This window comes from Salmo salar, chromosome 04 (assembly GCF_965601325.2).
Source record: "Salmo salar chromosome 04, fSalSal1, whole genome shotgun sequence".
Classification (NCBI taxonomy): Eukaryota; Metazoa; Chordata; class Actinopteri; order Salmoniformes; family Salmonidae; genus Salmo; species Salmo salar.
The window spans coordinates 85,697,806-85,723,107 of record NC_138294.1 but is presented as its reverse complement, the minus strand read 5'-3'; the positions used below and the strand labels follow the sequence as shown (position 1 = coordinate 85,723,107).

General features: G+C 41.6%; 3 protein-coding genes across 7 annotated transcripts; 2 read left to right on the top strand and 1 right to left on the bottom strand.

Annotated features, from left to right (window-relative positions):
- Positions 1 to 591: 591 nt before the first annotated feature.
- Positions 592 to 7,579, bottom strand: zgc:110540 (deoxynucleoside kinase). Its single transcript, XM_014198149.3, has 7 exons — positions 7,356 to 7,579; positions 5,571 to 5,686; positions 5,247 to 5,440; positions 4,955 to 5,102; positions 4,608 to 4,723; positions 2,165 to 2,264; positions 592 to 2,044 (listed from the first exon to the last, which is right to left on the bottom strand). The coding sequence occupies exons 1-7, from the start codon at positions 7,447 to 7,449 to the stop codon at positions 2,018 to 2,020; spliced, it is 795 nt and encodes a 264-aa protein (XP_014053624.3). The 5' UTR covers positions 7,450 to 7,579; the 3' UTR covers positions 592 to 2,017.
- A 6,191-nt stretch (positions 7,580 to 13,770) lies between these two features.
- Positions 13,771 to 20,982, top strand: LOC106603917 (heterogeneous nuclear ribonucleoprotein H2). Of its 5 annotated transcripts, none has more exons than XM_014198145.3 (11): positions 13,771 to 13,892; positions 15,668 to 15,779; positions 15,897 to 16,052; positions 16,187 to 16,330; positions 16,915 to 17,053; positions 18,035 to 18,222; positions 18,473 to 18,579; positions 18,668 to 18,803; positions 18,947 to 19,030; positions 19,179 to 19,274; positions 20,329 to 20,982. In XM_014198145.3, exons 2-11 carry the CDS (start codon positions 15,695 to 15,697, stop codon positions 20,418 to 20,420), a joined length of 1,227 nt encoding a protein of 408 aa, XP_014053620.1. In that variant the 5' UTR covers positions 13,771 to 13,892; positions 15,668 to 15,694; the 3' UTR covers positions 20,421 to 20,982. The 5 variants fall into 5 exon arrangements, with proteins under 5 accessions (XP_014053620.1, XP_014053618.1, XP_014053621.1 ...); XM_014198143.3 differs by having other exon boundaries at positions 18,035 to 18,231; XM_014198146.3 differs by having other exon boundaries at positions 18,035 to 18,231; positions 20,325 to 20,982.
- An 848-nt stretch (positions 20,983 to 21,830) lies between these two features.
- On the top strand, positions 21,831 to 23,814 carry LOC106603916 (proheparin-binding EGF-like growth factor). The gene is made up of 6 exons (XM_014198142.3): positions 21,831 to 22,051; positions 22,393 to 22,599; positions 22,760 to 22,934; positions 23,042 to 23,197; positions 23,318 to 23,402; positions 23,526 to 23,814. The coding sequence occupies exons 1-5, from the start codon at positions 22,006 to 22,008 to the stop codon at positions 23,385 to 23,387; spliced, it is 654 nt and encodes a 217-aa protein (XP_014053617.1). The 5' UTR covers positions 21,831 to 22,005; the 3' UTR covers positions 23,388 to 23,402; positions 23,526 to 23,814.
- The last annotated feature ends 1,488 nt before the right edge of the window (positions 23,815 to 25,302 follow it).

Sequence of the window (25,302 nt, the reverse complement as noted above, 5' to 3'; positions counted from 1 at the left end):
TAACCACTCTGAAATTCATAGACGGTGCTATGGATCATGATGGTTAGTCCATCCATACATTTTTATATGTATGGTTGTCTAACTATACAAATACTTTCTGAGATCAACTGACACTAACCAAAGAGTTTATCAAATTGAACAACTCCCTGTTTAAATTATTTTTATTACATTTACTCCTGTAAATTAAAACAGGAGTTGTTCAATTTGATAAACTCTTTGGTTAGTGTCAGTTGATCTCAGAAAGTATTTGTATAGTTAGACAACCATACATATAAAAATGTATGGATGGACTAACCATCATGATCCATAGCACCGTCTATGAATTTCAGAGTGGTTACATTTGTGACAGAGGTGCCAAGAATCCACTGTTGGTTCAACTGCGGATTGCCCCTTTAATGAATCCAATTGTGGACTAAGCATGCACAGCATTACCTTTGCTAGATGGCCACTATGGTATTGAATATCCTCAGTCAAGCCAACTGAAAACAAACACCAGTTCCATAGTCTCAACCACAAACCCTTTTTCAAAATCATACTTGAGGCTGAGTGACCATTGTTGTCATCTTATAAATATATCTATATAGCAATAAGTCACAATTTACCACCATTTATTTCAGGAACAAATATGTAACACCCATCAAACAACAAACTGTAAGTGGTATATTTCATCACAGCATATTACACAAAAAAATAAAACTCATGTTTGGATCTAACCCTTTTGAACGAAACGACAGCCACCTGCCACAGCTGTACTGCACAGCATGTGGCTCGGTAAGAAAGAGACATTTTAATCTAAAATTGTGACAAAGACAACACTTGAAGTGAAAGTTTAGTGATGCAATCAGACTAAAAACAGCCATGGACAATGACATTCTGGTGGTGGTACCAAATCTTTCTGAATCAAAAATTCAGTCAGTGTAAGATCCTGCAGAAACTCCTGGGTCCAGTTTCCCAAGTACAGATTAAGCCTAGTCCTGGACAAAAAAGTATTCTCAATTGAGAATCTCCATTGAAATAACTTTTAGTAAAGGACTAGGCTTAATCTGTGCATTTATGTAATTACAATATAAATACAAAAAAATAGTAAATTAACTCACTACATTAAAAAACAAGTAGAGCACCTTTTACACATTACATTTAAAATATATATAGTTCCACCTAAATCTGGCAACCCTTAAAACCATACATTTAAGTATACCGACTGTCATGAGCAGGTAAATACATTTTTTAAAATGCCTGTTAATCTCTAGTTTGAATGACACAAGAGGACCAGTGAGCTGGTGTCGTTGGTAAGGCCGGTCTCCAACCACCCAGTCCTACTGTTGTATGCAAGCTTTGTTCTACCTCAGCACTAATACACCTGTTCAACTTATCTTCAGTCTCCAGACCAGGGATGGGAAACTGGCGGACCCTTTTATATAACCCACGGATCAAATGTTCTTTTGAGGAACTCAGTCGGAGTCTGAATTTACTGTTGAGAGTTAGAATAGCATATACCTGGAGCAATTTCTAAGTTTTGTTGTGCAGCAGTTTCTCTTACTGTATGCCAGTAACTCACAGTCAGTAAATAAGCCAATGTCAGCTAACAGTTTAAGATTAGACTAATTTACCACCAGCCATCTAATCTTGTCATAATCATGGTTGAATTACTAACCGGGAGACCAACTGATTTTGTAAGTCACTCAAACTGATAACATTTTTCTCCACCCAATGGGAAAATGAGAATTGCATAAAGTTAGAAAATGACCAAATCTTCTCTGCCAGTATTATCTAAGGCATGGAGGACCAGTATTATCTAAGGCATGGAGGACCAGTATTATCTAAGGCATGGAGGACCAGTATTATCTAAGGCATGGAGGACCAGTATTATCTAAGGCATGGAGGACCAGTATTATCTAAGGCATGGAGGACCAGTATAATCTTTGAGGCATGGAAGTTGATAAACTGTCAGGAATGGTGTAGTCTGTAGCGTAAGACCAGTGAGCTGGTGCAGTCTAACGTCGGTATCCTTTCCAGCTCACAGCGTGCTGAGGAATTCTCTGACCTGTGTGGAAACCGGGATAATTTTTTAATTTTTATTTTTTTAAACATGTAAGCCATAACAAATTCTGATTTGAGGTGAACTAAACAATCTCTTGATACAAAAGTGCAAACCAAAACTAACCTTGTCCAGCACAGCTTCCTGTTTAATTTGATCATTCTTGAAGTCGTCATTAACATCCAGGACCAGGATGGGGACATCTTTCAGGTACTCAAAAGCAAGTCTAGAAGTAGGAAACAATATTACACTGGTAACATTCCCAAATTCCTAGTAATGCCAGCCCTTTGACAAAGAAACCACTCAATCTATACTGTCAAAATAGGACGAAAGTTGACATGATACTCTACACACTAAAATGTGTAGTTGTGTCACAACACAATGCCACGGATGTATGAAGTTGAGGGAGGGTGCAAATGGCACGCTGACTGCAGGAATGTCTAGCAAAGCATTGAATGTTCATTTCTCAAGCATCAACCTAGTTTTAGAGAATTTGGCACTATGTCCAACCGGCCTCACAACCGCAGACCACGTATATGGCGTCACGTTGGCGAGCAGTTTGCTGATGTCAACGTTGTGGACAGAGTGCCCCATGGTGACGGTAGGGTTTGGTATGAGCAGGCATAAGTTACGGACAAAGAACACAATTGCATTTTGAATGCACAGAGACACCGTGAGGAGATCCTCAAGGCCCATTGTGGTGCTATTCCTCCGACGACATCACGTCATGTTACTGCATGATAATGCACAGCCCGATGTCGCAAGGATCGGTACAGAATTCACAGAAGCTGAAAATGTCCCAGTTCTTCCATGGCCTGGATACTCAGACATGTCACCCATTGACCATGTTTGCGATGCTCTGGATCGACATGTATGACAGCATGTTCCAGTTCCTGCCAATATCCAGAAACATCGCACAGCCATTGAAGAGCAGTGGGACAACATCAAATCAAAGTTCAGGGTCGGAGCCAGTGTAGTACGATTCAATCTTAGCCTTGTATTGGTGCTTGGCCTGTTTGATCGTTCGGAGAGCATAGCACGGTTTTCTTACAAGCTTCCAGGTTAGAGTCCTGCACCTTGAAAGAGGCAGCTCTACCCTTTAGCTCAGTGTGAATGTTGCCTGTAATCCATGGCTTCTGGTTGGGGTATGTACGTACATCCCACAATAAACAGCCTGATCAACTCTAAGCAAAGGAGATGTCGCACTGCATGAAGCAAATGGTGGTCACACCAGATCCTGACTGGTTTTCTGATCTACACACATACCTTTTTTCAAGGCATCTGTGACCAAACAGATGCATATCTGTATTCCCAGTCATGTGAAATCTATACAGTGCATTGCAAAAAAATATTCAGACCCCTTTCCCTTTTCCACATTTTGTTAGAGCATTCTTCTAAAATTGATGAAATTATTTTTTTTACCTCAATCTAAAAACACAATACCCCATAATGACAGTGAAAAAACAGGCCCATTTTTTTGCACATTTATTAGAACGTTTGGAACCACCAAGACTCTTCCTAGAGCTGGCCACCCGGCCAAACTGAGCAATCAAGGGAGAAGGGCCTTGATCAGGGACGTGACCAAGAACCTGATGGTCAATATGACAGAGCTCCCGAGGTCCTCTGTGGAGATGGGAGAACCTTCCAGAAGGACAACCATCTCTGCAGCACTCCACCCATCAAGCCTTTATGGTAGAGTGGCCAGACGGAAGACACTCCTCAATAAAATAGGGACATGACAGCCTCCTTGAAGTTTGCCAAAAGGCACCTAAAGGACTCTCAGACCATGAGAAACAAGATTCTCTGGTCTGATGAAAGAAAGATTCAACTCTTTGGCCAGAATGCTAAGCGTCACGTCTGGAGGAAACCTGGCACCATCCCTACGGTGAAGCATGGCTGTTGCAGCATCATGCTGTGGGGATGTTTTTCAGCGGGCAGGGACTGGGAGACAGTCAGGACTGAGGGAAAGATGAACGGCAAAGTACAGAGAGATCCTTGATGAAAACCTGCTCCAGAGCGCTCAGGACCTCAGACTGGGGTGAAGGTTCACCTTCCAACAGGACAACGACCCTAAGCACACAGCCAAGACAACACAGGAGTGGCTTCAGGACAAGTCTCTGAATGTCCTTGAGTGGCCCAGTCAGAGCCCAGATTTGAACCCGATCAAACATCTCTGGAGAGACCTGAAAATAGCTGTGCAGTGACGCTCCCCATCCAACCTGACAGAGCTTGAGAGGATCTGCAGAGAAGAATGGGAGAAACTCCCCAAATACAGGTGTGCCAAGTTTGTAGCATCATTCCCTATAAAACTTGGCTGTAATCGCTGCCAAAGGTGCTTCAACAAAGTATTGAGTAAAGCATCTGAAGACGTACGTAAAATCTCAGTATTTTTAATACATTTGCAAAGATTTCTAAAAACCTCATTGTGTCATTATGGGGTAGATTGATGAGGGATAATTTTTTTTAAATTCATTTTAGAATAAGGCTGTAACCTAACACAATGTGGAAAAAGTCAAGTGGTCTGAATACTTTCTGAATGCGCTGTATGTATAAATGGGTAAACACTTACTGAGTACTGCGGTGGTACAGCCAGCACTCGTGCTTATAGTGCAGTTGCTCCAGATAGTCAATTGGAATTCCTTGTTCCTCCTCCCGTCCTCGGCAGTGCAGCCTCTGCATACATCTCTGAAAGACAGAGGTTTCATTTTTGGGTCAGTTTCTCAGCCAGGCCGAAATATATAGACCATGTAAGCACTTCAGTATAATGTAATATTGAAAATGAAATCCTCAAAAGATGAAAATTAAATCCTTAAGCACATGGCTGTGTAAAAAATAAATGAAATAGGAAGTCATCTGACCACCAAACTGTCTGGAGTTCAAACACTTGTGAAGTGAGGGTGTAAAGGCTTTACTCACCTGTGGGTCAGCCCGAAGGTAGATCATGGCATCCAGCTCAATTTGAGACTCAAACTGAGAGAGCAGCCAACTGTGCCAGTCTTGGTAAATGTCCCATTCGGTCTCATTCATGTCCCCAGACTCAAATAGGTTGGAGGCAAATACATACCTGGCAACAAAAAAAATAAAAATAAAAATAGCCACAATACAAGTCAGACTCAGTGAAATAAAGACAGTCATACCACTACCATAGGTTCTGAAGTCATATTCTGATTTTCCAACTAGACCAATCAACCACCAGACGGTTACACACCGGTCACTGTAAACAGAGCGCTCAAAGAACTGGACCGGTTTCTCTGCCTGTTGCAACTTTGCAGAAGGGGGCTGCAGCTGAGCGCGCACACGACTCAGACAGGCGTAACTCTGGAATGTGTAGGACCAGCGGCTAGGTTTGTCATACAGCATCTGCAGCAGGTTGCCTCCACTCTTCTGAGATGTGCTGAGCTCCTGGAAAAGGGAACACAATTGTCAAGCGAAAGGACCAATTGTCCAACATTGTGACTCACATGAATTTAACATAAAAAAATGGGATAACATTTTACGTAACATTATGTACGGGACATAACATTGTAGTTACCTTATACTCATTGTCAGTGTTTTGAACGTTGCACCACTTCCCAATGGGCTCCGGTATGACCTCCCATTCTTCTGAAGATTTTTCTAAAATGTGCACTAATGTAGACTTCCCTGCAGCTGCAACACACATTAACACTTTTCAAGCAGTATCCCAATATAACGATATTAGGGAAAACAAGAATACATTATTTTTTTTAAAGTTAACTGGTTAACCAGAATAATTTGTACTCTGCTAGCAAGACGCGCATAGCTAACTCACAAGAACCCAAAGCCATACAATGTGATTGGTTTAGGGCAGAAACAGTGATTGGTTTAGGGCAGAAACAGTGATTGGTTTAGGGCAGAAACAGTGATTGGTTTAGGGCAGAAACAGTGATTGGTTTAGGGCAGAAACAGTGATTGGTTTAGGGCAGAAACAGTGATTGGTTTAGGGCAGAAACAGTGATTGGTTTAGGGCAGAAACAGTGATTGGTTTAGGGCAGAAACAGTGATTGGTTTAGGGCAGAAACAATCAGATTGACATTTTTAGAAACCAAAGGGCAGAGTACAACAGATACAAAACTTTTAAACAAGGCAGACGTTTGTTTGAACTGATTATCTTGTAAATAAAACGTTGAGTTACAAGTTGTGTTACAGTAGTCAGACATATGTGACAATATCTAAGATTCTTCAGGAGACCAGTTGTGTCAAATTGAACAGCTAGCAACGACATGCTAAGCTAATCAGAGCAAGCTAGTTAACGAAGCATTTTGCAACCTCTACTCATTTTGAATTAATATATAAAGCTAGCTAAGCAGTCAAATAAACAAGTCAGCTAACATTTGCTTTATTGAAATGTTAAGTTGAATAAGGTACATATAAGGGGGAAGGACAATTATGCTGCCCCAGGGGCTCGTAAGTGATCTTAACCCAAATATACATTTCTGCTCCCAAGGCAGTATAAACAATCTGTTCCAATGTTTAATTAAAAAGTCACATGTGGTCCTCCCACTACGACTCGGGAAACATGCAGTTTATTAGGCTACAGATGAAATACATTAACTTCACAGGGTGGTAAAAGTGCAAGGTAACGGATGAGTTTGATGTCCTTTTCCCAATAAATATCGAGGGTCTTATTCTGGTGACATGATCATCATACTTGACTGCCGTTTATCCGCAACTTATACCCGAACTGGACCTGCGGGCTAGACCGCGCGTACCAATACTAGAGTGGGCACAATCTATATAAACACACAATTTTTCGTAAGCAAACCATAAGTAGATTTTCAAAAATTATATTGAAAGCCATTTCGTTTGTGTTTAAGTAGTCGGTACATGAGAATAACTGCACAAGGTAATCACTCACAGCCTTTTGTGCGCAACAAGTCCATTTCATGGAAGCATCTCGTGGGAAATTGCACATCGTTTATTTATTTTTTGCGGTTGTGAATATTTGCATTGAAATATGTCTAATTGGATGGAAACCTAGCTGGTGTAATTATTTTTCGCCAGCCTATCAATTTAGCTAACTTGGCAATTACAACTAGATAGTAAACTAGCTAACTTTAAGTGTTTCGGAGTAATAAAAATACAGGCAAAAGATTGAGAATGTATTGTTTTGGCGCCAATACTTGTTTACAGTGAACAGAATGCAATGTACTCGCTAGTAAAATCAGACCAAACATGTTGGAGTTAAACATCCACATAGCTAGTTAGTTAACTACCTATCTAATTTTAGAAATAGATCGATAGTTAGCTCTCAGATTGTGTACGTTAAATGTGTAGTCAGCTGGCTGTGTAAACTCACCAATGTTTCCTTCAATGGATATCTTCTTAGTTCTTTTCTCAAAACTGTTGTCAAAACCTGGACTTGAACATATTCTCTTAGGAGGTGTTGCCATTATAAAGAATGAGATATTGGCTAAATTATTTAGCTCGTTATAAACTCAAAACCTTGATAGCCAAGTTACCGAAGTGATCCCAAGGGACATACAGAAGCAGAGTAGCGCGATAATCAGATCAAATTGAATTCCGCGCCGAGGATATATACGTTACTACTTCCGGGGTTGGACCAAAGCTTCAATACTACATGACCCACAAGACATCGAACTACAAGTATTCTTCAAGATTCGTGTAGTTAGTACATTCACAGTCTTCTGGTGCATTAAAGCCGTGAATATTGAATACACTGAAATTCCTCAATGGAAATGCTCTCCATTGAGTCGTGGAGATATCTATTCAACTCCATGCTTCCCCATACTTCAAAAATCCCCAATTTGGTGGGTCTATAGCTGGTTTATAAAAGGCAAGTCTGATATTTTAGTAGAAAGGTTCCAGGACCTTTATGGCAAAACCCTGTACGACAAGGTCGTGTTCAAACCTTGGTTGAGCTCCTGCCCGGCTAGATGGACAGGCATCGCATTGCACCAACCAATGGTTGCGTGCCACGTCATCAACTGTGCTGTCGGGCACACCAGATTACGATAACATATGATGTGGTTAGCTGATATGTAAATAAAGAAAAGATGGCGCCGGAGGGGATGGCTACCGTCTTATCGGCTCTTAACCGACCATGCTTTTTTGTTTGTTTTTTCGCGTTGTTCGTAACTTGTTTTGTACATAATGTTGCCGCTACCGTCTCTTATGACCGAAAAGAGCTTCTGGACATCAGAACTGCGATTAACTCACCTCAGATTAGACAAAGAGTTTTTCTTCAATGAGTCAGATGGGAGGGAGATACTACAGACACCCGACCAGGCCCAGATCCCCGTCATTCGCTGGAGAAGGAAACTGAGATTTTGCGGAAAAAGATCAGGGTGCCTTGTGAGGTTCAGGCGATGAGTGGCTAATCTGCCTTTGCCTTCCATCCTGCTAGCTAACGTTCAATTGCTGGAAAATAAATGGGATGAACTGAAAGCACATATATCCTACCAATGGGACATTGAAAACTGTGATATCTTACGTTTCACCGAGTGGTGACTGAACAACGACATTAAGAAAATACAGCTGGCAGGTTATACACACTATCGGCAGGATAGAACAGCAGCCTTTGGTAAGACACGAGGCGGAAGCCTGTGCATATAAGTAAATAACAGCTGGTGCACGATATGTAAGGAAGTCTCAAGGTTTTGCTCACCTGAGGTAGAGTATCTCATGATAAGCTGTAGACCACACTATCAACCTAGAGACGTTTTCATCTGTATTTTTCATAGCTGTCTACATACCACCACAGACAGATGCTGGCACTAAAACCGCACTCAAAGCGCTGTATACCGCCATAAGCAAACAAGAAAACGCTCACCCAAAGGCGACGCTCCTAGTAGCCGAGGACTTTAATGCAGGGACACTTAAATCCGTGTTACCTCATTTCTATCAGCATGTTAAATGTGCAACCAGAGGGGAAAAGAACTCTGGACCACCTTTACTCCATACACAGAGACGCGTACAAAGCTCTCCCTCGCCCTCCATTTGGCAAATCTGACCATAATTCTATCCTCCTGATTCCTGCTTACAAGCAAAAACTAAAGCAGGAAGCACCAGTGACTAGATCAATAAAAAAATAGGTCAGAGGAAGCAGATGCTAAGCTACAGGACTGTTTTGCTAGCACAGACTGGAATATGTTCCAGGATTCCTCCGATGGCATTGAGGAGTACACCACATCAGTCATTGGCTTCATCAATAAGTGCATCGATGACGTCCCCACAGTGACCGTATGTATATACCCCAACCAGAAGTCATGGATTACAGGCAGCATCCGCATTGAGCTAAAGGCTAGAGCTACAGCTTTCAAGGAGCGGGACTCTAACCTGGAAGCTTATAAGAAATCCCGCTATGCCCTCCGACGAACCATCAAACAGGCAACGTGTCAATACAGGACTAAGATCGAGTCATACCACACCGGCTCTGACGCTCGTCGGATGTGGCAGGGCTTGCAAACCATTAAACACTACAAAGGGAAGCACAGCCGAGAGCCGCCCAGTGACACGAGCCTACCAGACGAACTAAACTACTTCTATGCTCGATTTGAGGGAAATAACACTGAAACATGCATGAAAGCACCAGCTATTCCGGAGGACTGTGTGATCACAATCTCCGCAGCCGATGTGAGTAAGACCTTTAAACAGGTCAACATTCACAAGGCCGCAGGGCCAGACGGATTACCAGGATGTGTACTGCGAGCATGTGCTGACCAACTGGCAAGTGTCTTCACTGACATTTTCAACCTCTCCCTGTCCGAGTCTGTAATACCACCATAGTCCCTGTGCCCAAGAACACTAAGGTAACCTGCCTAAATGACTACCGACCCGTAGCACTCACATCTGTAGCCATGAAGTGCTTTGAAAGTATGGTGATGTCTCACATTAACACCATCATCCCAGAAACCCTAGACCCACTCCAATTTGCATACCGCCCCAAAAGATCCACAGATGTTGCAATCTCTATTGCACACCTGGACAAAAGGAACACCTATGTGAGAATGCTATTCATTGACTACAGCTCATCGTTCAACACCATAGTGCCCTCAAAGCTCATCAATATGCTAAGGACCCTGGGACTAAACACCTCCCTCTGCAACTGGATCCTGGACTTCCTGACGTGCCGCCCCCAGGTGGTAAGGGTAGGTAACAACACATCCGCCACGCTGATCCTCAACACAGGGACCCCTCAGGGGTGCGTGCTCAGCTCCCTCCTGTACTCCCTGTTCACTCATGGCTGCACGGCCAGGCACAACTCCAACACCATCATTAAATTTGACAATGACACAACAGTGGTAGGCCTGATCACCGACAATGACGAGACAGCCTATAGGGAGGAGGTCAGAGACCTGGCCGTGTGGTGCCAGGACAACAACCTCTCTATCAACGTAACCAAGACAAAGGAGATGATTGTGGACTACAGGAAAAAGAGGACTGAGCACGCCCCCATTCTCATTGACGGGGCTGCAGTAGAGCAGGTTGAGAGCTTCAAGTTCCTTGGTGTCCACATCACCAACAAACTAACATGGTCCAAGCACACTAAGACAGTCGTGAAGAGGGCACAACAAAACCTATTCTAAACAGCTTCTACCCCCAAGCCATAAGACTCCTGAACAGCTAGTCAAATGGCTACCCAGACTATTTGCAGTGCCCCCCCTCTTTACACCACTGCTACTCTCTGTTGTCATCTATGTATAGTCACTTTAATAACTCTACCTACGTGTACATATTACCTCAACTAACCGGTGCCCCCGCACATTGACATCTGTACCGGTACCCCCTGTATATAGTCTCGCTATTGTTATTTTACTGCTGCTCTTTAAATACTTGTTACTTTTATCTCTTATTCTTATCCGTATTTTCTGGAAACTGCATTGTTGGTTAGGGGCTCGTAAGTAAGCATTTCACTGTAAGTATTGTTTCACTGTTGTATTTGGCGCATGTGACTAATAACATTTGACGTGATTTGATTTGAAAGGTCAGAAACTGTCAGCTGTGGTCAAATTCACCTACCTTGGTAGCGGAATTTTTTGGGGTGTTCACATAGACAATGAAACAAACATCAGGATCGCCAAGGCTAGTGCAGCCTTTGGTCGTCTGTGAGATTTGGTGTGGGAAAGGACAGGCATCAAACTGGAAACAAAACGGTTCACCAGGCAGTCATATTACCGACCCTTACTTATGGCTGCAAATCCTGTCTACCAGTCTACCAACTCCATGCCAGGAAACTAAGCCACTTTCACCTGAACTGTTTGAGGAAGCTCCTGAGGACCAAGTGGCAGGACAGAATCTCAGACACTGTAGTTCTCAACGGTGCTGACATGATGAGCATTCCCAAACTGCTTATGAAAGCACAGCTCAGATGGGCAGGCCATGTGACCAGGATGCCTGTGTCCGTCTCCCTAAGCAGATCATTTCTCAGTCATTTTTCAGATTTATCTCACATGAATTGCCTATGTGGAAAGCGGTTAGACCTCGTTTCATTGGGCGAATTCGTTTTGCATTGTCCAGTGCCCATTGGTTCTAAAGTGACATTTCTACCCACCCGGGGTACTGGGAGATGCTAAATGAACTTGCCCAGTAATTCATGATGTAATGAATTAGAAGTCTAAGGTTTGGGCTGTTCAAGCCCAACTCCAGCTGTTCCCCACTGCCTATCAATCTGACCACCAGATTGATAGGCATTCTTGTCATAATATGGATTTGGTGTATATATATATATATACACACACCAAATCCATATTATGACAAGAACAGCTCAAATAAGTAAAGAGAATCATTAAAGTGCAGTTGGAAAAACCATCAAGGGCAATGATGAAACTGGCTCTCATGAGGACCGCCACAGGAAAGGAAGACCCAGAGTTACCTCTGCTGCAGAGGATACGTTCATTAGAGTTACCTGCACCTCAGATTGCAGCCCAAATAAATGCTTCACAAGTAACAGACACATCTTAACATCAACTGTGAATCAGGCCTTCATGGTCGAATTTCTGTAAAGAAACCACTACTAAAGGACACCATTAAGAAGAAGAGACTTGCTTGGCCCAAGAAACACAAGCAATGAACATTAGACCGATGGAAATCGGTCCTTTGGTCTGATGAGTTCAAATTGTACATTTTTGGTTCCAACTGCTGTGTCTTTGTGAGATGCAGAGTAGGTGAACGGATGATCTCTGCATGTGTGGTTCCCACCGTGAAGTGTGGTGGAGGAGGTGTGATGATGTGAGGGTGCTTTGCTGGTGAAACTGTCTGTGATTTATTTAGAATTCAAGGCACATTTAACCAGCATGGCTACCACAGCATTCTGCAGCAATACACCATCTCATCTGGTTTGCACTTAGTGGGACTATCATTTGTTTTTCAACAGGACAATGACCCAAACACACCTCCAGGCTGTGTAAGGGCTATTTGACCAAGAACGAGAGTGCTGCATCAGATTACCTGTCCTCCACAATCACCCGACCTCAACCCAATCGAGATGGTTAAAGGATGAGTTGGACCTGCAGAATGAAGGGAAAGCAGCCAAAAAGTGCTCAGTATATGTGGGAACTCCTTCAAGACTGTTGGAAAAGCATTCCTCATGAAGCTGGTTGAGGAATGCCAAGAGTGTGTAAAGCTGTTATCAAGGCAAAGGGTGGCAATTTAACACTTTTTAGTTTACTACATAATTCCATATGTGTTATTTCATAGTTTTGATGTCTTCACTATTATTCTACAATGTAGAATGTAGAAAATAGTACAAATAAAGAAAAACCCTTGAATGAATAGGTGTGTCCAAACTTTTGACTGGTACTGTGTGTATATATATGGAAAACCATCCTATTATTGAGTGGATATAATGAAAAGTGGATTTAACAAGTGACATCAGTAAGGGATCATAGCGTTCACCTGTATTCACCTTGTCAGTCTATGTCATGGAAAGAAAGGGAAGGGAAAGGGGGATACCTTGTCAGTTGTACAACTGAATGCATTCATCTGAAATGTGTCTTCTGCATTTAACCCAACCCCTCTGAATCAGAGCATGTGTTCTTAATGATTTGTATACTCAGTGTAAATTAATAAATTGTATTTGTGCATATTTAAACAAATTATGCAATCCTATGAAGTAATTTGCCAAAGACCTAAACCCAAAGAAAGCAAATGGCATCAGAGGCAAGGAAAAACTTTCTAGGGAAAGAAGAAACCTTCAGAGAAATCAGACATAGTGGGGCCTTGTTATAGAGAAATCATTATATTTGTAGTTAATAGTAATGTTTTAAATATAAGACTGGTGTTTCTATTTCATTGAATTTAAAAAAAACTTTTAACGTGAATGTCTGATTTCACAATCTGTTCATAACCATGGTTATCAACTGCACAGCAGAAATGGAACGTAAGTCACAGAAAATAGATAAATAGTTGTGGTAGCAACTGCAGAGAAGTACTTGGGTGTACGAGATTTTACTGCAGATGAGTTTCCATGTGTGTTGAACGATATTGTCCCGTCCTCCCAGGCAGCCGGCCTGCTGTAGGATCAGATAGGGCCAAGTAGTGGGATAGTGGTGAGGTTTTAATGGGCGTAGGGTTGGTTAGTTGGTAGGGCAATTTTTCTTTCCATTTCCCTTCCCTTTTGTGTCACATTGTGTAATGAAATCAGACGGCAGAACAGTAGGCGGAAACACAGGGCAAGATAAGATAAATAGATTAATAGGGAGTCCTCACACTCCAGTACAGTAGGTGGCGGTGTATGCACCTTTCAGTTGGTTGCGATCCGCCAATACAAATTCAAAGAAGAACTTCGCAATCTTTGTTTTGCGGTTCCGGCATTGTAGGAACACCAGCCCAGACAGGAGCCACGCCGAACACACGACTAGAAAAAGACATCAAGGTAGTTTCATTTGGGTGGTCGCATTCTATTAAAGCCGAAAGGTTAGTTAACTCAGGTTTCAAGTATAAGCATTTATACATTACTTTTCTAATTGCAGACTTATCTCTATTAATGAACGGGTCGCTTACTAAGCCATGGGAGTCTTGAGGCCTGCGACGTCTTTGTCTGCGTGCGGATAGCATGCTTTGTGTAGCTAGCTAGAAAACTACCAACATTGTTGCTGGTTTTGGAAATGTATAATTCAGGCATTTACTCGCTAACTAATAACAGACGTGCAAGAGAATTATAAGTCTAAACTCATCTAACTAGCTATGTAAGGTTACCTACTCATTCATTGAAATGTTACCTAGCTAGTCAGCTAAATACAACCTCACATTGGCTCTGTTTTTTTAGGCCGGCCAGAGATTGGTATAGGACCAGCCCATCCAAATTAAAAATTACTGTTTAGCTAGCAACTCAAATGGCCATGCCATTGATACAGGAGTTTAATTGACTCTGATGTAAAATATGATGTATTACAGTTCGCCTAGCTAGTGGTTCCGTAATTAAATTGATTCAAATTCTGTGTTTCCCGGGTTGTGATTTGAAGATGTATTGACTGGGGCGCTCTGGCTTTACCTCCCAAAATGGCTCCCGCCTGACCCGTTTATTCTCCTCTATAGTCAGCTATGCTTCAGCAAAGTCCCACACTCTTGCGAGATGGACAAACATTTTATATTTCGACAACGCTAAACCATTATCCTTTTTTATATGGCCAGTTATCGTCAAATCTGCAATAGGAGACTTTTGGGCGAATGGACCAAATTCACATAGAAGTGTGTTTTGTGTTTCTCATTAAACAAGCATAAGAAGCGGTAGATGTGTTCTATTTGCGTTATTTCTATGCTTCCCTTTTAAGTTTAATTTGCGCATGTTTTACTTTAGTTTTTGTACACCAACTGAAAATGCAATATATTTGATAATGGCAAAGAGATTCAACAGCGGTTTTGATGGAACAATGATTCTCTACAGTGGACTTGTTTTGTCACCATAAACTGAAATGAAGCTAACTATTATGATTTTAGCAACCAGGAAAAGTCGGAGTGATTTCTACGTAGTGCATCTTTAAGTGCTAGTTATCCATCTAGATGTACTGACTGTATTGCGCTGGTTGTGGGCCGGAACTAATACTGATATTATTTGTACACTGCAAATTGTCCACAATTAAGCACAAAAACACATTTTATTTGTAAATAACAATTACATACCCTAATTACACTGCGACACAATTTTTTTATTTATGTTTTATTTAACTAGGCAAGTCAGTTAAGAACAAATTCTAATTTACTATGAAGGCCTACCAAAATGTCTTCTGCGGGGAAAGGGCCTGGGATTTAAAATAAATATAGGACAAAACACACATCACAACATAAAGAGAGACCTAAGACAACAACATAGCATGGTAGCAACAAGGCAGCAGCACAAAACATGGTACAAACATTATTGGGCACAGACAACAGCACAAAGGGCAAGAAGGTAGAGATACGACAATACATCACACAAAGCAGCCACACGATCACATGTTTTTTTTATTCGTGGGAATACCTGGGAACAGATTTTGTCAATTAAACAATGTTTTTTGCTGAAAATCCTGATATATATTTTTTTGTACCCCAAAACAAACAACCCGCAAACAGAGGGGCCTTAAAAAATCCCTCGCTGCTATGTTTTGGCCCGAGGGCAGCCTGTTGCCGCCCTTTAATGTATAGTAGCTTACTTTAACTGTCTCTCTCAAGCCAGGGCTGACCGATCATAAACGAACCATGGCAGATGGAGAGGGATTTGTGGTGCGTATTCGTGGCCTTCCCTGGTCTTGCGCTGTGGATGAAGTGGCAAGATTTTTCTCTGGTAAACCCCCCCCCCCCCCCCCACACAGATACTTATTTTTTTCTCCCTAATAAAAACAAGCCTGTATGTATATCTGAAGTATTTTCAGGTGACTAAATTGGTGCAATAATATTCCAGATTGTAAAGTTGCAAACAATGGGACAAGCATCCATTTCACCTACACTCGTGAGGGCAGGCCAAGCGGCGAGGCCTTTGTAGAGCTGGAGTCAGAGGATGACCTGAAGATTGCTGTCAAGAAAGACCGAGAGACCCTGGGTCACCGATATGTGGAAGGTATTCATTCATTTGGTTTGTCTTCCGGTTTAAATAGTATCTTGAATTATGATTATCTTCAAGGTGATTGTGCCAACAGGTTCTGATATGAGATTAGATGCTAAAGAATCCCCATGGACTGTTTTCTGTCTCAGTATTCAAATCGAACAACGTGGAGATGGACTGGGTCATGAAGCACACCGGTCCAAACAGCCCAGAGACTGAGGGGGACGGGCTTGTGCGGCTGCGTGGCCTACCCTTCGGCTGTAGCAAGGAGGAGATTGTCCAGTTCTTCTTAGGTGTGTTTGGTGCCCTTTGTCCTCCAGTCCAATTAAGGTTATCACCCTCAGTTGATATCAACATAGCTTTGAAAATACACTGCCTGTAGTTCTAGATTTGGCTGAAGGAAAATTCTTATCTTAATGACCTCGACATTTAACTGAGATCTAATCTCTGTGATATGACATCACTATGATAGTCCATCAGAACTGAGACTTAATTAGAGCCTAGATGGATACTTCTGTTTTGGATGAATCTTACATTAGTCGTCCCTCAACAGTAGCACCACTCTATTAATTGGTGCAAACAAGCACTAACTTCATTTCTCAAACCTATTCTATGGGTCCCTTTTTATTTTGTATATGTTCCCAGAATGAAGTACAAAAAACAGTAAGTAAATAAATTATTCAAATGCTGACAGTCACCTGGTACGCTGTTCATACGGTTCTTCTTTTCATAGGGTTCTCGTGTCTGATGTGTTCTTTTTTTCCTTCGTTTTTTTTCTTCATTTTGTTATTTTTGAAGAAAAAGAGCAACAACTCTGTGAATGGGCATGTGATTTAATATGTCCCCCCCGCTGGGGTTATCTGTCCTTGGGTTGAAGGGTTGGAAATCGTGCCAAATGGGATAACATTGCCGGTGGACTTCCAGGGGAGGAGTACGGGGGAGGCCTTCGTGCAGTTTGCTTCACAGGATATAGCTGAAAAGGCTCTAAAGAAACACAAGGAAAGAATAGGGCACAGGTGGGGATGGATGGTTGGCTGGCTAAGCTGCTTTTCTTATGGTATTCACCTGTTACCACAATCGTCTTCTGTGGTAATGACACATGCCAAGAACCTGCACATGCTACAAGGACCATTCATACATGTACCCATTTCAGATCATCGCCCATAGTCTCTTCGAATTCAGAGACACACCTCGTATTTTTGGGCCAAAACATACTTTAGTGCTGAGTGATTGTCCTGGACTTGGTTTTGTGAGGAAGTTTTCGAAACGACTTCCACTCAAAGGTGTCAGAAAACACCTTTTGTACTGTAGATGGAGAATTCAGAATATACATCACTAAACTGGGTCAGATACAAATAAAATGCTTTTCATCTACCCCCCCCCCAATCCAGTTAATTTTGAATCGAATTTAAATGTGTTCTCTAAAAATGGCACCTTGACACCATGGTGTTTTTGCCCAAGATGGTACCAGTTTTCACTCTGCACTAATCCACAGGCCCTCATGGCACACAGATGTAACTGAGACCCAGTCTTCCTTGGGCCATGGATCCTGCAGTCACAAGGAAAGCTTTGATTTTCTGGGGTCAATAATGGCATTTATTTATTAATGGCAACACTGACAGTGTACTTCTCTATGGTTCTTTTGAGTAACCATAAGAAAAGATTTTTCATTTTTCTGGGTTTCTCAGTGATAGTTTATTAAAAAAAAACAGGAAAATAGCCGTAGCATTCCAGTGGCTATTTGTCACTAACCCTAACAAGAGAAACCTCAATGTTCAGTCAGTGAAAGTCACAACTAATTTGAGACATTACTTCTCTTATAGATATTATGATTGACATGCATGGATGTGAGTAACAGGATGGAAATGCTACAGTGCTATGTCCTTAGTGCTCCCTGATTTGATTTGTTTTGCTCATGTACAGTATTCCCCTCAATAGTCGTTCTATGTTTTTGGTACTAGAACCCTGGCCTAATGCTTGTCTGTGTGCCTTTTTAGGTATATTGAGATATTCAAGAGCAGCAATGCAGAGGTGCGGACGAACTACGAGCCCCCACGCAAAACCATGGGTGGCATGCAGAGACCAGGCCCCTACGACAGGCCCGGTGGTGGAGGCGGCCGTGGCTACAACGGCATGAGCCGAGGAGGCTCTTTCGACAGGATGCGTCGTGGGGGCTACGGTGGAGGTGAGGCTGGTGAGAATATAGTACAGTTCTGTCCCTTCCATCCCTCTTTTTTTGTGTGGTTTTCTTCAGGTTTCTGCTCGGTCTTTGGAAATCACAGGTGGATGGTGATGATAGGACACAGCGGCGTGGGAAAACTTGACATGTTTTTGGATGTTAGAATGCATACCGGAGTTTTGTATATTTCTACTGTATTCGTGGGTGGAACTAATCATAAGCGTTCTACCTCTGTGGACTTTCCTAACGTCTATAGGTTCAGATCGTTATAGTGACAGTGGTTCAAGTTTTCAGAGTACGACCGGACACTGCGTGCACATGAGGGGTCTTCCTTACCGGGCAACAGAGACTGACATCTACAGTGTGAGTACCAGAACTAGTTACGTAATATACACACTCAGTCACTGACTTGTAATGCTAATTGTTGCCATTTTTTCCCCCCCCCATGTAGTTTTTCTCTCCGCTGAACCCGGTGCGTGTGCACATCGAGGTCGGGCCAGACGGGAGGGTGACTGGAGAGGCTGACGTGGAGTTTGCCACGCATGAGGATGCTGTGGCAGCCATGTCGAAGGATAAAGCCAACATGCGTGAGTCTGCAGTAATTTCAGTGTGTGGGTCATAATCACTGTTCCTGTCTGGGTAGTTGCATCCTAAACCTTCTGTCTTTTTTCTTCTTTTTTTTATCCAATCAAGATGTTTGCCTTGTTTCACACTGTCCTCTCTTCCTCAGAGCACCGTTATGTTGAGTTGTTCCTCAACTCGACAGCAGGGGGCAGCAATGGTGGCTATGGTGGACAGATGATGGGGGCTATGGGTGAGTTTTTATGGGAAGTAGATGAAGGCATAAAAGTGTATTCTGGGCCAACGGGTGTAGTTCTGTGTGCTGAATCACTTTGGCTTTAATTGGACATACACCATATTGTTGTAAGGTATTTTATTTGACAGAGTTCTATTTTCCACAGCTAACCAATCTTCCTATGGAGGCAGCCAACAGATGAGTACTGGTTATACAGGTGGTTACAGCAGCCAGTCCAGCATGGGGGGGTACAATGATTACAGTAAGTGTCAGCTCTCTGCTGCCTGTCACAGGAGAGTTGTTACTAACATTAAGCCACAGTTTCTTTCTTTACATTTCTTTACTTACCATATCAGATAAGAAAAATTCTTACATCTACATATATTTTATATCCTGGCCCTACATAGTTCACGATTTGCATCACTTACCAAATTATTACGTGGGGTCATATATGCTTGGAAAGTGGAGATGTCAAAGGGTTAACATTGTTGGAGACACATTGCCATTGTGGAGACAGCGTCCCGTTTACTAGCAAAGAGATTTGTTGTGGCAAATTTAACTAGGGTTTGGAATTGCCAACGGACCTCACGGTAAGATATGTATTGCGATTCTCATGATTCTATATGTATTGCGATTCTCATGATTCTATATGTATTGCGATTCTCATGATTCTATATGTATTGTGATTCTCATGATTCTATATGTATTGCGATTCTCATGATTCTATATGCATTGTGATTCTCATGATTCTATATGTGTTGTGATTCCATACTGTGATTTTATTGCTCATCATATGTCTGCTGCAGAGGGATGAGAAATCCATGATAACTAGTTTTGATTGGTCGTGGAAATAAAAGTGCTGAAAACAAATAGTCTCCCTATGTAAAAGTTTGGAGAATAAGCTGACGGAACAATAATGGTGTTCCGGTGCAGGTACAGCCAACTAGCTCAAATATTGTCAATACAATATATCGTAAAATAATATAATTAGGTAACTATCGATTTTTTTTTTTTTTTTTTCTCGCCCCAATCCCTAAAATGAATGGTAAATACCTGTATTGTTTTCCCCACATTTAGCTAAGATGATTAGCTAGCCAGTTAAAATGTTTTAGTTAGCAGTCACGTCTACACTATTTTAATAACCATGTCAACAACATGTCTCCAAAAATGACATGGTGTCTCAGATTTTGTTGACATTTTACCATTGTGATGCGCATCCATGACTATCCACTTTCTATGTATATTTTTTGCATAGTTTGTATTGGAGAAGGTAAGTCTGCGTCGATAATAATGTTGGTATTTATTTTTCCTGTTAGGTAATCAGAGCGGGATGAGCAGCAGTTACTATGGCAGCAGCCGTGGCTCCGTGGGCATGAATGGCAGCATGGGAGCGGGATGGGGCATGTAGGAGGGGGGGGCGGGCAGCTGGAAAACTAGGTTCTTCGCTGTTGGCAAAGTATATTATGTTTGTTTTTCGCGAGTGTTACAGATTCTGTACAGACGGGAGTGGTTCAACTGTAATGTATGAAAGATGAGTGGAGGGCATGTTTTTACCCAAGCCTTTCTTAACCTTAACTCACTGGAGTCACTGTTTTTTTTGTTGTTTTGTATTGTGAATCTGAGACCGCACGGGGTGATGGATTTCAGTTCCACCCTAGTGATACCTGTAGTTAAAGCCTGAATGACTGGATTATGTTTGAAGCAACGTGTGCTTTTGTAAATATGGTAATCATGACTGCTCCTTTTTTCATAGTTCCTATAAATTTGCTTTGAGCCAGAGGGATTTTTATAATGTTAAAGAGCATGTTGAAATAGCATTTTTTTTTTTATATATATATATATATAAACAGGATATTCTTTTTGGTTGACTCACAAACCGCTAAATGTTTTAAACCTTGTTGTCTCATCCCCTCTCACTGTCATGGTTTTGATTCTGCTATTGGGCATTGTTAATAAACTTGTTAACACATTTTCTCTTGTCATTCCTTTTTTTTAAAGCAATATATTTTGGGGGTAATCACCACGGGCCTGTTTCCCAGACACCTAAAGGCTATTCCTGGTATAAAAAGAAAGCTCATTGACATTCTGTTAGTTCCTACTACCCAATTCTAACACTTGGTGTCGCTGTTAACCTATTTAGCGCATACTTGTGCTTTGTTTTATATAGATATATAGATTTATAGTTAACTAGGCAAGTCGGTTAAGAACACATTCTTATTTACAATGACGTCCTAACCCGGACTGCGCTGCAAAATACCTCTTTCCTATTCGCGGTACACTTCTGGTAATAGCCCCCTTACCTAGGCCTGCAGAAAGCGCACCGGTACTGGTCGACAATGTGCCTGTCCATATGCGCGCGTAGGCTAAATACCGTCCGTTTTATTTATTTTACATATTCTATCAACTTACATTCTCGGACAAATCAAAGGTTTTTTATAATACAATAATTATACTGATCGTTTGAGATTTGTTAATTGAAAGTCTAGAGTGAAATTTTGAAGCACGTGTATGATTAGGTATACACTGAAGTCTTTATTAAAGGATAGGCAGTTACAGTTGGATAACAGAGTGCATATAACCTGCCGTGGTCGCTGGCTTGCTGCTGGACTGATCACCACACTGGAGGCTACGGAATGTCAGCAATAATGACATGTGGATGTCCGCTCATTGAATACTAGGCATAGACAATATGTTATCTGCCATGAAATGCACACTACAGTATAGGTTCTGCCTCCTTTATTGAAAGGTGTGGCCATGAATCATTGGGAGGCAACATACATAATTGCACCAGTAGGAAATGAACAGTTCTTTTCCAACAGCCCGCCCAAGCAGTAGACTGGGTTACAGAGGTCACAAGCAGAGAAGCAGCGACACCTTAAGCCTTCTGGACGTAGACACGTTTAACTCCGCATAGATCCTACGGTGGAATTTATTTTAAAAGGATAACGCCTCGTTCTGACTGTATTTTTCGCTAACGCAAAAGAAAAACAGCAATGAATATTTATCTCAGATTTGCAATTTGTATTGTTTATGGATCAGGTGAGTGAGTCGGGAACAATGACTGGTCGGGACTTAAAACCAAATCGTGACAATGTTGCAGCGATTTGTTTATAGGGGTATATTATATAGGCTAGCCCAGCCGTTCTAACAATGTATAGAATAATCATATATTCTTTAGGAATATGCAATATATTAACATTTATAGTAGGCTTTAAGATGTATAGCCTAATATGTCAAACGATTTAAATTATAGATGAACTGGAGTCGGAGCATGTTTCCTCTCTCTCTCTCTCTCTCTTGCTGTCTCTCGGGAGGAATTATCCTACTTTCTGTGGTTGCATTCAATCATGTAACAAAAAGTTTCCTATGTGTGTCTCCAGTGTCTTTCAGGATATCAAGTGGTGCCTCCGCCAATACCATTGACAGGCACGGGGATACGTTTCCTGCCCAATTAACTGTGGTCAGTCTCCTCCACAATGATAAGGAAGTAAGAGACAACCAGCTAGAATATGACGAGGAGGAGTACTATTATGAACATGGTGATGAGGACTACCTGTCTGGGGATCATGAAATGGAGTTTCCAAAAGGTACAGTAGTTTACAGTCTAGAACGTTTTTAAAGATTCACGTTTTGCGTATGGAATGTTTAATAAAGAACCTATTTACAATGTATATGCATCTTATCTCTCTGAATCCCAATTATTTGTTGTTAATAAATATATTGTTCCTATCTTCCTCTCATCTCCAGTGGCATTTTCCACCAAGCCGAAACATCTGCCCGTGGCTCCTTATACAGACAGGACAAGGGAGGGCAAGAGAAAGGGAAAGGGTAAGAAGAGGAACCCCTGTCTAAGGAAGTATAAAGACTTCTGCATTCATGGGGTCTGCCAATACCTGAGAGAACTACGAGAGCCATCCTGCATGTGAGCCCCATCCCCTCATTCAGCGCCATATCTGTATTTTGTTAGACACTTATCGTGTGTGTGTGTGTCTCCAAACTCAAGTCACTGTTTACTGTATTTCTTTGTAGATGTTTGCTTGGATACTCTGGTGAGCGGTGTCACCTTTTCAGCCTGCCAGTGACAAAGGAAGCAGAAGGCTACAACAGGACAGTAGCACTGGCTGTGGTAGCAGTGGTTGTGTCCTTCCTGTGTCTGGCAGTCATCGCCATGTTAATGACCATCAGGTCAGTGTGCCTCAGAGCTTGTTTCTGTCTTTGGAAAGGTTTGAGATGTTTCAGGATCACCAACTTGCTTCTGTCCTGTCCACGAATAACACATATTGTTTTCCTCCTTTGTCATATCAGGTATCATAAGCAAGGTCAATACAACCTTGAAAAGGAGAAGGTCAAGCTTGAGGCGGTCGCATATCCTTGAGGATTTAGTGACATAGTGAGTGTCTTTCTATTCCATAATGATTCATGGCCTCGTACAGTTTTTTTTTTGTCTGAGGCATTGTCATAAAGTTAAGTGAATAGGTGGTTGCTTATTGTTTCTCCATGTGCTCTTTTCCAGCTAGGAGGATGACAATTCTACCTCAGTTCATTTTAAGATAAAGTTCATCCCCCAAGAGGAACCTGTGGTGACGTAGGGGGAGATGGATTATGTCTACCACGTAGGACACCTGCCCGGCATGGTCTGACAGACCTCCTGAAAGACAGTCCGGATAGCAAACCATGATTATATGCGTGGGCCATTTCCCAATTGGAACGGAAATCTCCATTAACTAATTGGGGCATACTAACTTGACTGAAGGCATTTTACATGACACGGAGAAATTAAAACAGACCGAGGAGAGAATTTAGGGAATTTAGATTGTTATCAGTTGGTGTTTCTACCAACGTGACGCTCATCCCTCAAGCTATCTGACGTACAGTTTGACAATAGGGAATTTATTGTGGGCTCTCAGCTGTGTGAATGTTTCTTTCTCCATCTGAAATGTTCTATTATTTGTAGAAAAGGGGGCAAAGGGGGCCTATGTTCCATTTGGTCATTGTATTTTGTTTTTACCAGAATTTTCATTGTAGTATTGGTGTATTGTATCAATCAGTCCTTTAAATCATTTATTTATTTAATACTTAAGCGGTACTTATTCAGATTTGTACTTGCTTTTTTATGTTCAGAGTACACTGGCAGTTTGTTTGTATGCTTCTGTATTCTGTCAAATCTATGTTAATATGTATTTATAGCGTAAAACAACATGCTGCTCATGTTTTGATCTAACATTTTTGGTTATACCAAAATAATAAGCCTCTAAAAAAACCAAAACAAGAACGCAGAAGAAATTCGGAAGGTGAAAGAGCATTCATTATGTACTTGCTTCTATTTCACGGATTGATAGAGTGAGGTTTGAACCATCAATGATGCTAGAAATGAAACATTTGTAAAAAATGTGAGGAATAAGGACAGAGTTTGATGTAAACTGCAATTTGATGAAACATCAACTTGAGAAATGTTTTCAGAATGAAAAGGGCAAAATAAACACCACTTTTCACAGTCAAATTACATGTAGTTCTCATTCTTGTAATTTCTTGTTTTATTTTCTTTACTGATGATGAAGTTATATGGGTTCGCAAAATACTGTTTTACCTACACTCTTTCTGTTCCAATCATGTTTACCAGTCACTGGAGATACTCTGGGAACATTATGTGCTATGATAATAGAGAGTTTATGTGGTTTAACCGCTGGCGCCATTTTGGTTGACGGTCAGTAAACCCCCTAGGAAGCACTTCCTGCAGCTGCAGTGGTAAAACAAATCTCTCGATTTAGATATGATTTCACAAATCAGGCTTGGTAAACACATTCTACAGTGACCATAGGTATAGGGGATAGCTGACTGCTAAACAAAGTCAAAGATGTCAGTGGAATGACCAGCTTCCCTATTTTTTTACCTGGACATTTCCATGAATGCAATAATAATAATTTGACGGGTGCTTATATTTGTCCTATTTCACACATCTACAAGTGTGTATTAATACGCATGTGTGAATTGGACGTTACTTTACATATCCCAACTCTTCCTGAGACACTCTCAGAGAGTGGGGTCAAAGCACTGGCGGATTTACCACTAAGCAGAAGAGGCAATTGCCTCAGGCCTCACATCATCAAGGGGCCTCATGAGCTGGGCATTAAAATAAAAATAAATGTTTTCAAATTCTCTGCTTGAGGCCCCCTCATGCTCCGCTGAAGGCATAATAAATAAATAAAATCTGTCTGTTTAAGCTAGAGGTACAGTATCTGCCTTCTGCATCTGCAGTGAAAGGTGGCCGAGCTACAGCGGTGTTTGTCAGA

Excerpts from the sequence above, each read along its gene's own strand:
- zgc:110540 (XM_014198149.3), bottom strand. The coding sequence starts at position 7,449 with ATGGCAACACCTCCTAAGAGAATATGTTCAAGTCCAGGTTTTGACAAC. Across the intron at positions 5,687-7,355 it reads ATCCATTGAAGGAAACATTG|CTGCAGGGAAGTCTACATTA; the intron begins GTGAGTTTACAC and ends TGTGTGTTGCAG. Across the intron at positions 2,045-2,164 it reads AGGAAGCTGTGCTGGACAAG|GTCAGAGAATTCCTCAGCAC; the intron begins GTTAGTTTTGGT and ends GTTTCCACACAG.
- LOC106603917 (XM_014198143.3), top strand. The coding sequence starts at position 15,695 with ATGGCAGATGGAGAGGGATTTGTGGTGCGTATTCGTGGCCTTCCCTGG. Across the intron at positions 15,780-15,896 it reads AGTGGCAAGATTTTTCTCTG|ATTGTAAAGTTGCAAACAAT; the intron begins GTAAACCCCCCC and ends ATAATATTCCAG. Across the intron at positions 18,580-18,667 it reads CAGAGACTGACATCTACAGT|TTTTTCTCTCCGCTGAACCC; the intron begins GTGAGTACCAGA and ends CCCCCCATGTAG.
- LOC106603916 (XM_014198142.3), top strand. The coding sequence starts at position 22,006 with ATGAATATTTATCTCAGATTTGCAATTTGTATTGTTTATGGATCAG. Across the intron at positions 22,052-22,392 it reads TTGTATTGTTTATGGATCAG|TGTCTTTCAGGATATCAAGT; the intron begins GTGAGTGAGTCG and ends GTGTGTCTCCAG. Across the intron at positions 22,600-22,759 it reads TGAAATGGAGTTTCCAAAAG|TGGCATTTTCCACCAAGCCG; the intron begins GTACAGTAGTTT and ends TCTCATCTCCAG.